Source organism: Rhamphochromis sp. 'chilingali', assembly GCF_963969265.1.
Source record: "Rhamphochromis sp. 'chilingali' genome assembly, chromosome: 10".
Lineage (NCBI taxonomy): Eukaryota > Metazoa > Chordata > Actinopteri > Cichliformes > Cichlidae > Rhamphochromis > Rhamphochromis sp. 'chilingali'.
The window spans coordinates 26,676,401-26,690,276 of NC_137937.1; the positions used below are offsets into that span (position 1 = coordinate 26,676,401).

Consider the following 13,876-nt stretch of genomic DNA (forward strand, 5'->3'; position numbering starts at 1 on the left):
TTTATCTCTCTGGCGTGGTGAGTGAAATCTGCTTCTGTCTTGCACAGCTAGCTGAGGATCTGATAAGAAAGCACCACGGAGTTGTTGGTTACCACAGAGGCGGCATGCGGAGGATGCTTTGGGGGATTTTGTAAGTTTTTTAAAGGTTAGTTTTCAGATAAGAAAAAACTACTTTCTTATTTTGAAAATGCTGCCCAGGCTTCTTTCACTTGTAGGTAAGTTTCTTGCTCTGGACTGGAAATACAGGCGATAAAACGAGTTGCTTCACTTGTCTTGAAGTGCGTTTGGACTTCACAATGAATAATCAAACCACAGGGAGGACCATGGTCCCCACCATTCCGTCCATTATGTTCATTTTCGGGGTGGTTGGAAACCTCATCGCCATCGTGGTCCTTTGTAAATCTCGGAAAGAACAGAAAGAAACTACGTTTTACACGCTGGTGTGTGGCCTGGCGATCACGGACCTGCTTGGCACGCTGCTGGCCAGTCCGGTCACCATCGCCATTTATGTGAAAGGCGCGTGGCCCGGAGAGGACCCGCTGTGCCAGTACTTTGGATTCACCATGCTTTTCTTCTCGCTGGCAGGGCTCAGCATCATATGTGCCATGTCGGTAGAGAGATACATTGCTATAAACCATGCCTATTTCTACAACGACTACGTGGACCAAAAACTGGCGGGACTGACTCTAGTAGCGATCTACATCTCAAATGCTTTTTTCTGCGCCCTGCCAATTATGGGCTTTGGGCAGGTGAAGAAACAGTACCCACAAACGTGGTGTTTTTTAGAGTGGAGGAGCAACAAGACCAGCGATGCCGCCTACTCCTACATGTATGCTGGTTTCAGCTCTCTTCTTATTCTCTCCACTGTCATCTGTAATGTGTTGGTGTGTGTGGCTTTGATCCGGATGCATCGACGCTTTGTGCGTAGGATGTCGCTTGGCACCGATGTGGGACGCAGCGTGGACCCGCGAAGAAGAGCACGCAGCTTTGGTCGTCTGGCCGGTGCAGAGATTCAGATGGTTATTCTACTCATAGGCACATCGGTAGTAGTCCTCATCTGCTCTATACCACTTGTTGTAAGTTTAATTTTTTTTTCGGTTGCATGTTACCATTACGCACGCTTTACGCATGGTTCTTTTTCACACAAAAATGTTTTTTAAGTGCAGAAAACTGTTTAGTTAGGTTAAAAAAAATGTGAAAAAGAATAACTTTTCCTTTTACCTTTTCAGCCACAACACTTACAGTCCAGATTAATCACACTTACTCAGCACAGCTGCTGTATGCAGGATTATGTAAAAGTGTAAAACAGTTTACATTAGAGGTGAACTGACTCTCTTCCCTTTCATGTTTATATTAGTGGCCTCTCAAACATACGCATCCATATCTTTTCATTCAGTCACTATTCTCCTCTCCCCTGCAGGCTCAGGTGTTTTTAAACCAGCTTTATAAGACTCCAGTGGAGGTGCGGCTGGACAAAAACCCTGATCTACGGGCAATACGTTTTGCCTCTTTTAACCCTATCTTTGACCCCTGGATCTACATCCTGCTCCGCAAGGCTGTTCTCATCAAGCTCATTGAGAAAATCAAGTGCCTGTTCTGTAAAATGGGAGCAAGGAGGCAACAGAGACAGGGAAACTTCCCCTGTATTGATGCCTATCAGCTCTCCTCTGTGATCTCTAACAGGGACTCTAACTCCTTGGTGTCTAGTGACCAACGAGATAGCAACAGCACCTGTCAAACCTTCCTCTACTATAAAGATAAAACTGAGATGTGCACTGAAAAATGTCCTAAGTCAAACAAACTCTCTGCTTCACAACCACCTTCAGCAAGAAATTCACAAGCTTCTTACTCATCCCAAGAGGGCAGCGCTGAGGATCAGACCAGAGACGAGACAAATGCAATCACAGATCATCCATCATCTCCATGCCCTAAAGATCCAGCACTTCAGGTCACGCTGAACACCGAGACAGTAAAGGAGAAATGCATCTGACCCAACCAGAGAAATACCGTTTTATTTCTCTACAACAGACCTTTTGAAGAACTCAAAAATGGAAGTAGCACATAAATAATAAGTAACTCTTCTATCTAGTAGAGCCCATGCAGTGGGAAAGAGATAAGTGCTGTGAGTGATATCGTCCCGTTGTTTGTTTCAGCACCCAGCAATCTCTGTGATGACTGACTGTGTGAGCAGATTTTGCCATTTTGCCTAAGAAAGATGTTATGGTAAATGGTCTGTATTTGTATAGCGCTTTATTTGGTCCTAACACAATCATATACCCATTCACACACATGGGTGTGTTAGCTGTGGGCACTGACAGAGGCGAGGCTGCTGGACACTGGCGCAACCAGGCCCTCTGACCACCACCAGTAGGCAACAGGTGAGGTGTCTTGCCCAAGGACACAACAACACAATGACCGAGACTGTCAGAGCCGGGGCTCGAACCGGCAACCTTCCGATTACAAGACAAACGCCCAACTCTTGAGCCACGGTCGCCCCTATATATGTTCGCGCGATCGCCCCTATATATGTTCGCGCGATCGCCCCTATGTTAGACACATAACATTGATGAAAAAACTTATCATTCTCAATTTCATTTACTTTGTTCAACCATTGTGGAAACCTTTACTGTAAAGCTCTATTTACTGTCTCCAAACTGTGCTGACTACAAGCTTGTGGTCAGTGTAGTAAATGAAATAGTCCTGATTGTGCTTCTTGTGAGTAGTCACTATGAGTATTCACATAGTTATTGTTAGGACTGATTCATTTGGAAACTCTACTGTACAGTGAGTTTTGAAGGGCACAGTCATGTTAGCTCCATGACTAATGTAGAGTAGAGTTTATAAGGTTGTGAAAACAGACGTTTTTCTTCTATAGCCCGGAAAACACACAAAGATACTGTCTCAAATTATTAAAAAAACAAAACAAAACACAGCGAGGGCACAGAGGCTCTTGTTCCACAGTAGACTGGGAAATTTCTGCATAATTTCCACAGCTACAGAAAATGTTCTATAAATCAGTGGATAGATGCTGATTAATGAGATGCATTAAGCGGTCAGCTTGAGAAGAATCAAGTTCTAAATGAGCGATCTTGTGTAAAATATTTTTTTTGTGATATATAACTATTCTTCTCTAAGAGAAGGTCAAAATGAATAAATTCCAGGTCCAAAAGGATTACTCGTCCAAAAGACATATTTATGCGCAGTTATAAATTGTATCAGTCATGCAGTTTGATCAGTATTTACACTCACAAATTGTTGTCTTTCAACATCACTATCTATAAAGTCAGGACTCAAAATATCAAAGAACCTATTGAAAAATGTTTTGTATTAGTTAGGACTGAAGCTAAAGGTTAAGTTTAGGAGTAACACTTCTCTTTGAGTGTAATGTTTAAAGTGAGATGTTCAGTTTTGCAGGAAACCAAAGTTTTTGTTGTCAAAGACATGCTGTTTACAGTGAAACAAAATCAGGAAAAGTCTGATGATGCTCACATTTAAAAAGATGGTACCAGCACCTTTTTCCTCCTTGAAAATCACCAGATACCACCCAATATCAGATCTAATATGAATTATCCAAGATCACAAGTCTAGATTTAAATATTATTCTCAAGTTTCATGTGAGTATACAGCGTAATCCTCCTCTCTGTTGCATTTATAAGGCAAATTCTCCATTTTAATATTAAAAGTTAAACCTTCTGGTATTCTAACACTATACAGACTGAACTTTTGAACTACTGCTGGTTTGAAGTTTTTCACTCAGATTTTCTTTTTGTCTGAGTTTGAACATGAACATTGTAAACATTGTACAGTGAGGGCAAAAGTTAGGGATTGACATACTAGTTGAAAACTTTTAATTTATTTTGAGTCATTAAATTATGCACTTTATGCTCAGTTGTGGTTCATATTGTATTGCAGAGTGAAATTTGTGTACATGCATATACTGTATGAGCTTTGAATTTATTTGCTGTGGTAATATATTATATCTGTAAATATGACTTGATGTACAAGAAAAAAACTGAGTGGAAATGACTGAGAACTCCTGTCTGATAAGAAATATATATGTCTACATTTATGATGCAGTTGTAAATGAACACTAACTGTTTCAGAGCAAACATCGCCTTTGACATGTTGTCATATTTTATTACCATAAAGCAGAACTGCTTAATACGAGCTTTCTTTCTCACAGTCACATTTTCCTTGTTTATATTTAGTGAGACCATCTCATGACCCCCATTAATTCAGACAAATGACCCTGAGAAAAGCGTGCTACCACTTTCCCGACGTTTATAGATAAATAAACACAAATGTGATTATTGCTAGTCTACAACAATCTTACTGAATCTTGATTGTGTGAAAGACACACACACACACACACACACACACACACACACACACACACACACACACACACACACACACACACACACACACACACACACACAATAAGAGGAAATCAGAGGTCTTTGCTCTGATGGAAAAGAAAAATCAGGGGTCTCTGGAAGTAGAGGTGCCCCAGAGCACTTCTCTCCTGAAACAATAAACACAATTGAAAGCTCCAGTTCACTGCAATTAAGCTTAAACAAGCATTGCAGTGGCTTAAGCAAACACCGGAGTGTGAGAGGATCCTCCAGTCTCTGGGAACAAGACGCGTTAATTTAATTAAACTGTGAAAATCAGGATTGTACCATAGCGGGAGATGGTGATACGTGGAACATTCATGAAGATTCTCAGTAATTTGATCATCTTTGTTCACCAGAGTCTGCAATACCCAATTAAATGTATTAATGGAAAAGCAACAAGACTGATATCTACCATCTGGGTGAACAGGTGCACAAGCACAGCCTGCACAAATGTTCAGGATTGCTTCAATAACCCCAAACAGGCAAACAAGTAAGTGGTGACGTCTTGATGCATTCTCAATCATCCAGATAAGTAAATCTCCAAAAATTGATTCTGTTCATCTGGACGTTTTCAGTGGGAGAAACGTTTCGTCACTCATCCAAGTGACTTCTTCAGTCTCAGCTCAGCTGACTGCAGGTTTCCTCAATCGGTCATTATGGAAGTGTACTGTTTATAAGACAGAATCAAATTTTGGAGAAGTAAGTGGTGAGACCATCAGCTTTAAATTTCAGCTGTGAAAGAATATCTCTGTGATGCTCAGAGAATTTGATCTCATGTGTTGCACAACTTGACATGTTGTGTAAGTGGCAAAGCTGTGATGCTGCTTTATGTCAGCGGGGTCCTCTAGTGACAGTCTGCACACTGTCACCTCTGTGCTCATTGATAAACAACAGAAAGCACCTGTTGCTCAACAGTGTCTGCTGTCGCCCTCGGTTAAGGAGGAAATTAAACAAGACGAGTCTGAAAATATGTCAGAGCCAAAGCGGAGCTGAAGCAAGTCTTAGTGCAGGCGCTTCATCCCTCGGGTGATGGTGAAAAGAGAAATTAAATGTAATTCAAAGGGAAAATATGATCCTCTGTAGTGTGTTTGGAGCCATTCTTTTCACATCAGTGTGACAACCATCCTTTCTCCATGTGACATCAGTGAAGCCACACAAGCTAAGTGCTAATCTCCTCTTTTGTTACAGCAATTACATTTTTTAAATAAAGTTAAACATACAAATGCAAATAGATTAAACAAACAAATGGTATAAAAAAATTAAAATATGCTATTGTAAAACAATATTTTGATGAGGTAAAAATTAACCCAACATCAAAATATGGACAATAAAATAAAAGACATACAAATTGAAACATAGACATAAAGTTACAATATAATATACAACAATTAAAATATTTTAATTTCAACATAATTTTAAATGGCTTACTAAAAAAAATACAAAAATATATTTTAACAAAGTACTGCGGTCTGCATTACCTTAGGCTATAGCCCAATGTCAGCTCCTATATAACTCTGAGACCCCTTTGGGTCTCAGAGTTATATAGGAATTTCTTGAATGTAAATTTTTTTGTCTAACGATTGCTTGTTTACATTTTATTTATTTTATGCTGAGAGCACCACAACCAGAATCTGTTATGATGCCGATCATTTGCAGGCTGTATTATAATATCTAAGTTAATAAGAACAGCTGACGCAAAAATTTTCCCGTTGTGGGATCAATAAAGTCTTATCTTATCTTATCTCTTATCTTTGATGTGGAAATTGAAAGACATACTGGAGGTGTTGGATCATCAGTCCAAAATTATTAGCAACTGAAAGCAACTTGACAACTTTCAGTCTTCAGAATTTTTTGTGTCAGTTTTGATTGAGTAGGTTTTTAGCTTTGGTTAGCTAATACTACAACACAACATTTTAAATTCATATCTCTGGCTGGGATCATGATTGTGGGGTTTACTGCCTGCAATGTCAAAAATAAAGGGCCTGATCTTTTCGAGTGGTAGCAAAAATCTCAGAGCTAATCAGTAAATGTTCTGCAAAACGTTTGCACGTGCATACCTAAAGATGACGATATTTTATTTGATATTAGTTAACTGACTTCCAACTAAAGCCTTGCTTTTCATACTTGAGACATGCTTTTTCATGCTTATAAGTGAAAATAAAAAAATACTTTAGTACTTAGATGACCACCTAGATTTCTTTCTTTTTCCCCCCCAAATTCTGATTATTATTGTCACATTTCATTCCATAGAAGACGATAGTGTGAACAGCTCCAGGGCAGAAATTCGTTAGGATTGGGCTCCAGACTGTGTTAAATCCCACACAAATATACAGAATGCAGGGCAACTTATTTCAAAGTTTTTTAAAACAGAATTATTTACAACAGCACGTTCCCATGAAACAAGCAACTAGTAACTTTGATCTCTGCTGTTATACAAGCAAATAGGAAAAACTTAACCACATGAGGTGACCTGTTAGGCAACAGACAGTGGAAAAAAACAACACAGTATGTCCTCCAACATATTTCTAAATCAGTTTTGTTTTTACATGGGAAATGAAATACTTCAACAAAATAAAAGTCTTACTGCAGTTACTTATCTGAATACAATAAATGTTGCTGGGAAACGTTTTACACAGTAGACAAAAGTGTGGAGTAACAATGAAAGTGTTACACCATGTGTTACTGTTGCTCCTCTGTGTGTGTGTGTGTGTGTGTGTGTGTGTGTGTGTGTGTGTGTGTGTGTGTGTGTGTGTGTGTGTGTGTGTGCCATGTTTGCATATCTTTGTGGGGACTAACAGCCTTTATGGGGACAAAATATCCATCCCCACGGGCTTGAAAGCATTTTTGAGGCTACGTCCACACTAATGCATTTCGTTTTGGCCTCCCGTCCACACTGAGACGGCATTTTCACTCAAGGAAAACGCAGCGTTTTGAAAACGCTCTCGAGGACGCATACATTTGAAAACAGTGCTTTCGCCTGGCAGTGTGGACAGCGAAAACTGAGACTTTTTGAAAACGATGACACATTTTAGTCATGTGATGCAGTCAAGTGACCAATTAAACTAAGAGCAGTAGTTTTGTTTGCTCTCAATTTTGACAGCCCTATTAAAGATTAATATCAGTTTGTACATGCTCCAGATAGCTTTTCTTCAAATTCTGTAATTCTTACTCGCTTTTGCGACTTTGTACTTTTGTGTTACTCGCAGCAACAACTCCATCTCATTGTTAGTTCATTTAAAAAAACCTGTGCTTTTCCTTGCCATTTTGCTGCACGTTTCAAAGAGCAAAGTAAATAAACAGCAGACAGAATTGAGGCAGGTCAAATCAACTTGCGTTTCAGGCATGCGCAGGACTGGAACGTAAGCGTTTTCAGCCGTTTCAATGTGGACGCACAACTTTGTGAAAACGACTGATAAACAATAGTGAGGACGCGGAGCGTTTTCAGACGAAAACACCGTTTTCAAATCTATCTGGGCTAGTGTGGACGTAGCCTGAGACTCAAAATGTGGTTTAAGTGCCAGGATTACAATTAGGTCGTGATTAGGTTTAGGCTAAGGGTTAGGGTACGGCATTCTGTTTTGATGGTTAGGGTTAGGGTAAGCGGCTAGGGAAAGCATTATATCAATTAGATGTCCCCATAAAGATATGAAAACACGACTGTGCATGTGTGTGTGTTTGTGTGTAGTCCCCAGAGTCACATTTATCAAAGAACAGTAGGTCATTCCTGCAAGTTTAGAGTTCACAGAGTCAGTAATTTCCAAATGTGCATTTCAGATGAGTCACAGACCACCCAAGATTTGCTTTATTGCTTGCGCAAACTTCATATTATTAAGGAAATTAGCTAAAGCAGGTCAAATGTAATAATAGCAGTTAAAATAAGTGAGTCACCGACACTTGTAGGGTTGTTTATCTGACAAAAAAGTGTTGGTTTTTTTGGTAATTACAGCATGTCAAGATAGACATTCGCTTACTCAGGGCACATACTCCTAGTACCAAACCTCCACATCCTCTCCATGATGTGCCTGACAGTCAGAATCAGAATCAGAATCAGAAAGGGGTTTATTGCCAAATGTTGAGCAGGTTTACAACATTAGGAAATTGCTGCGGTGCTTCAGTGCAAACATAGTGTCATAAATAGCACTTAAATAGTGTCATAAATAGCACTTAAATAGACATGAAAAAATAAAAGTAGGGATAAGAATTAAAAGTGCTACGTAGAAAGATATGTGCATGAGCTATACATGAGATATATACATGAGAATAAGAATTAAGAGTGCTACGTAGAAAGATATATACATGTCACAGGAGCATGGTCACCAAAAGACCCATTTAAGCCATCAGACAACTTAGCAATAAGTAATAAGGTACAGTGAACCCGGCATTAACAGGGGATTCATACTTCTAAGTTAAATCTATACCGTAATTACATCATATTCACAGACCCCTCTGAAAATGTACAACATAACCCATATGTTGTGTTGATACAGCCTTAACCTATTAGGATGTTCAGTACTATTGTGTATTTCCAGCTACTTCGTCACCACAGTTTTAGAATTTATCAGTGACAGATGTCACCAAATTCCTGGAAGGATATTGCCAAGTACAAAGAGGTGGAAAAAACTAAAGAGACAAATATGTTTGCCTCAAAAAAGGGGGGGAGCTAGAGAGAGAAAAGATTAATCCCAGGAGGGAAAAAATGCCAAAAACATCACACAAAAACATGAATGCTGGTAACAATGTTGTAACAGTGTTGACCAGTTACATGGGTTATGTCATAGGCACTACAACATTCACCACAGAAGTGTAAATAAGCCATAAAGACGGCAGGAAGAGAACAAAGACAGGAAGTAAAAATACAACATGAAGAAATAACATTCACAATAAAACAGGGAGGAGTAAAAAGAACATGGAACTGTCATCCTGATTTATCAACACTACATTTATTAATGAATAACTTCAAACAGGTAGTCATTTATTAAATTTGAAACTTAAAAAGGGAAACAACAGAAACCAGCCCAGTAGTCCAAACATAAAGATTGTAAAATCTTTGCCATGGCCAGTAAAAATCTTCAAACTCTTAAAATAGCACCACATCACTGAGAAATGATTTATTAAGACAAAATTAAGTGTCTTATTATAAGTGTTCTTATTATAAGTGTTATTATAAGTGTTATTATAAGTGTTCTTATTATTAAGTGTCTTATTGTCTTAGTATTAAGTTATATGTGGTTTAACCCAAAAAAATGCAATACTAGATTCTCGGCTCACCGCTTCAGGTCATCAGGGAGGTGCTCCAACAGAAAGTCACATGTTCACATACTGGAAGCTAGCAGTGCTTCCCAACTCTCACCGTTGTTTCTGCCAACTCTGGGGCCTCACTTAATGATTCTTGCAGCTCTCAGCTGTTTTGTTTTCTTAAGTCACCTAATATAAGTACATTTCTCTGTTGTTTTTTAATATAATAATTAGCCCCTGTGATCACTTATTACATGCTGAGTGGAATGACCCCTCATCGTTTCATTGCACCATTAATCACTACAAACATGTTTATTCGACTTCAAAAGCTTTACCAGATATTCACTGCTGAACTGCTTCGCTCTCCGGGAATCAAATTACTGAATCTCTTTCTGTGGGTTTTCCTTTAAACAAATGTTGCTCTGAAACAGTGTTGATAGCTTAAACCTGTTTATATCCTGATTTGTTTTAAAGTTTCAACGTCTCATAACTCAAGCAAAGCAGCACAGTGTGCCATAAATATTTAAACATATTTATTAATCACAGGCAGACGTACTGACGCAGCGAATGTGGTTATGAATCACAGAGAATGAATGTCCTGGTGTTTTTCTCACAGTTGTCTTGAGTGTTGTTATTTAAAAATATGGCTATTTTGTGCTGGATACAAGCTGAAGATTTACATGACAAACTGTTGTAAATTTGTTTGGTTTAAAAAAGAAGTGCTTGTCACATTAAAGCCTGTCAGGGGTATTACAACATAGCAGGCACCAGAAAAAATAGTGTAAATGAAAACAGGTTTGCAATTTGTAGAGCAATCCTCTAGCCATACTGACTGCTCTAAATGCTTTACCCGTTCATACAGAAGATCATTTATCTTCCCTCTTCACCTACAGCCCAATTAGAATCATCAATTGCCTAACACATCTTGGAGATGCTGGCAGACGGAGAATATGCAAACCTAGAGTTTACCACCACGGCACCACCAAACAGCCCAGGTTCATTTATGTGCACAGTGCTGACATTATACACAGACATTATCTCTGCTATCCTTCCCTATATGTGTATTATTCATGCTGATTTATTTAATCTTTATGTCTCAGTTTATTATAGGAGACAACTTTCGCTGTTCAGATTCAAAGACAGCTCCCTGTCTCAGAAACCTAGGCACATTCATGAGGTCCTTTTTGACTTTGACCAGGAGTCATGATTCCACAATTTCACTACAAACAGCACCGCCAGGAGTGCCTTTGCTGTTTTTTTCCTACTTTCACATGGCTCTGCAAAGTGAATTTGACCCCTAGGGTCAAACTGTGAACATGCAAATTTTCTGGACTGCAGTGTGTGATACCACGTATACGTTTTTTGGGCCTCATCAAGCTAAATGTTTCTTGGATACCTGAAAATGTAAAGGGTGCTGCTTTGACATATTTCAGAACATCCAGAGTACTTTGCAGAGGTTCATGTGCAAGTCGTCAGAACAGAGACTTTTTAAAAAGCCGCCCAAAGGAGACTAGTGGTAAGGGCAAGTGGACAGATTTAAATAACACATGGTTTTGGAATTTCTGTGGGGATGCACATTCCTGATCACACCTTGCAAATGGTCCTGTCCTTGGGCTAACAGATGTAATAAATTGTGGCAGTTCAACACACTACATCATACTTCAGTTTAAGATCAATAAGTCATCTTAAATATCGCTGAGTATATATTAATGTTGGGTTAGAGCTTTACTAGATGATGGTACAGGGTAAAGTGATTCAGATTTGAGGTATTTTACCATGATTTTTAATTTATCTGGCTTTCTTCAGGTTACTGTGATTCAAACAAAAAATCTGCTAAAACTTTGAATCACTGCAAATGGGCTCTTTAAATATCTGTTGTTGCTGCTGCACTAGCCGACTATTTGAAAACCATCTGTAGCTTAAGTAAGTTGTGTCTCTGAGCCAGCAGCATGCATGGGAACTTCTGATGAAAGGTAGCTTATTCTAGCATGATTTAGTGGATGGTTCATTTAGGCTGCTGAAATAAAACAACATCCACAGGTCATAAATCTGCTATTTTATGCCAGTTTGGAAAGGTTTATGCAATCTTCAACTTCAATAGGGCAAAAAAATTAGTGGGAAAAGTGCACCCCTCTGTATTTAATGAGTAAATTACTCTCAAAAGAGTACCTAATAGGCATGTTATTAATCATAATAAGTGTGTATTGCATGTGTTTTTGCTTGTTTCTATGTGCATTTGTGTGTAAATGGGAATTGCCCGCACTGCTCAGGTTTCGTGCTCTTGTGATTCTTGGGTTCAGTTTCTTTTCTTCTCACCAAAGGCAATGAAACGGTATCCTCATTTCAACTGCTCGGAACGGGGACCACTAATTGTTGACGGCACGGGTCAACATTTGTGTAAGTGCTTTAGCAGAGACTATGTATAAGCATGCTCATTTGCACACACTGTATCAGATGTCGCTTCTAAGTGCACTTTCAGCAGGCCCCCCCTAAAAAACTAGCAAAGAAATGATGGCATGAAGCAGTGCAGATGTGGAGCAAATGCATTTATATCAAATCTGTTTCTCTTTTGCACCCACACAAATTTCCAAACCATTCTCCGCAGAGGAAAAGGAGTGCTTTCGTAATGCAATTCTTATATCCTTTCAGGACATTAAATAATTAGTTTAAAAAGCCAAATAAACAGAACCTTTGTGTCAGTCGTCCAGCAGTTTTCTGTAAACTGGATCAAGTTCCATGTAGCATTCAAATACAAACCCAGAAAGGCTTTTGCAGATAAACAGATTGAGTCACACATCATAGAATTCATACTAACTATTATGTTAAGCATGATGATTTCATTTTGAAGTAAATAATTTATTTACAGAATTTATTAACATTTTATAAATTAGTATTTACCAAGCTGCTCGCTTTGCTGGACAGTTTTTTTTTTTCACTTTACTTTTCCACCCTGAACCTCAACACTTATTTACAGCACTTTAAATGATGCATAAAGGGGTTTTTGGTTAATAATTTAAGTTGTGAAAGACCAAATATTTGACATTACATTGGAAAAATGGAAAAATGTGTATTCCTGCTCCATGACCTTCTCTTTGGTACACCTCTTTTTCTGACACTCACCTCTGTAAGATCTAATAAATACAAAACACCATCATTTTCTTTCGTAAAAGCCACATCTCACCCTGAGAAAGTAATCTCCTTGAAGTACCCGTATCTTAAATGCTGAAAAATAACAGGAAGCCCAGACTGAAGGTTGAAAGATGTTGATTAAGTAGAAGTTTGAAATAGATACTAAAGCTTATCTTCAAAGACCAGGATGTCTTTCTGTCTGGGCTTTGACGCTGACAACTCCACATTCTTCTTGTTTCTGCTGGTCAAGTCACAAACTGCTCAGAGCAGGGGTGCCCAATCCCGGTCCTCGAGAGCTACCGTCCTGCAGCTTTTAGATGCATCCTTGTTCCCACACACCTGAATCAAATGAATGGCTTGTTATCAGGCCTTTGCCAAACATGATGGCATGCTGAAGAGATCAAACCATTTGATTCAGCTGTGTTGGAGTAGGGATGCATCTAAAAGCTGCAGGATAGTAGCTCTCGAGGACCGGGATTGGGCACCCCTGGCAACATACTTGTGATAATTTTTTCAAATATTTGGAACAGTTTTCAATAAAAGACAATTATTTTGGGGCAACCCAAAACTAAAAGATAAAGTTAAATGAATACCTTTCTTCATATGAATGTTATGAAGTGGCTTAACATTTAGCTTACTACTACAGTTAATAGCTATCAAATAAACCAGCAGCACCACCTGATTTCATTCTCAGATGTTTGAAGTTGTTTAGAGGACTAGTTATATGTGTACAAATACCGGTTAAGTTGGCTACCTTTTCTTTGTCACTGATTCTGTTCATAATTTTTATGGACAGAATTTCTAGGAGTATCCAAGTGGTGGAAGGCTTCCACTTGGGCGGATTCAGAATCGTCTCTGCTTATCGTGGATGCTGTGGTTCTGTTGGATTCATTGGGTGAATGCCTTCAGCTCGCACTGGAACAGTTCGCAACCGAATGTGAAGTGGTGGGAATGTGAATCAGCACCTCCAAATCTGAGGCCATGGTCCTCAGCTGGAAAAGTGTGGAATGCCCACTGCAGGTCAGGGATGAGTTACTGTCCCAAATGGAGGAATTTAAGTATCTCGGGGTCTTATTCATGAGTGATGCGAGAAGGGAGTGGGAGATCAACAGGTG

General features: G+C 39.1%; 1 protein-coding gene across 1 annotated transcript; it reads left to right on the forward strand.

Annotated features, from left to right (window-relative positions):
- On the forward strand, positions 1 to 4,255 carry ptger4a (prostaglandin E receptor 4 (subtype EP4) a). The gene is made up of 2 exons (XM_080894819.1): positions 1 to 1,076; positions 1,421 to 4,255. Exons 1-2 carry the CDS (start codon positions 297 to 299, stop codon positions 1,988 to 1,990), a joined length of 1,350 nt encoding a protein of 449 aa, XP_080750945.1. The 5' UTR covers positions 1 to 296; the 3' UTR covers positions 1,991 to 4,255.
- Positions 4,256 to 13,876: the final 9,621 nt, after the last annotated feature.

Excerpts from the sequence above, each read along its gene's own strand:
- ptger4a (XM_080894819.1), top strand. The coding sequence starts at position 297 with ATGAATAATCAAACCACAGGGAGGACCATGGTCCCCACCATTCCGTCC. Across the intron at positions 1,077-1,420 it reads TCTGCTCTATACCACTTGTT|GCTCAGGTGTTTTTAAACCA; the intron begins GTAAGTTTAATT and ends TCTCCCCTGCAG.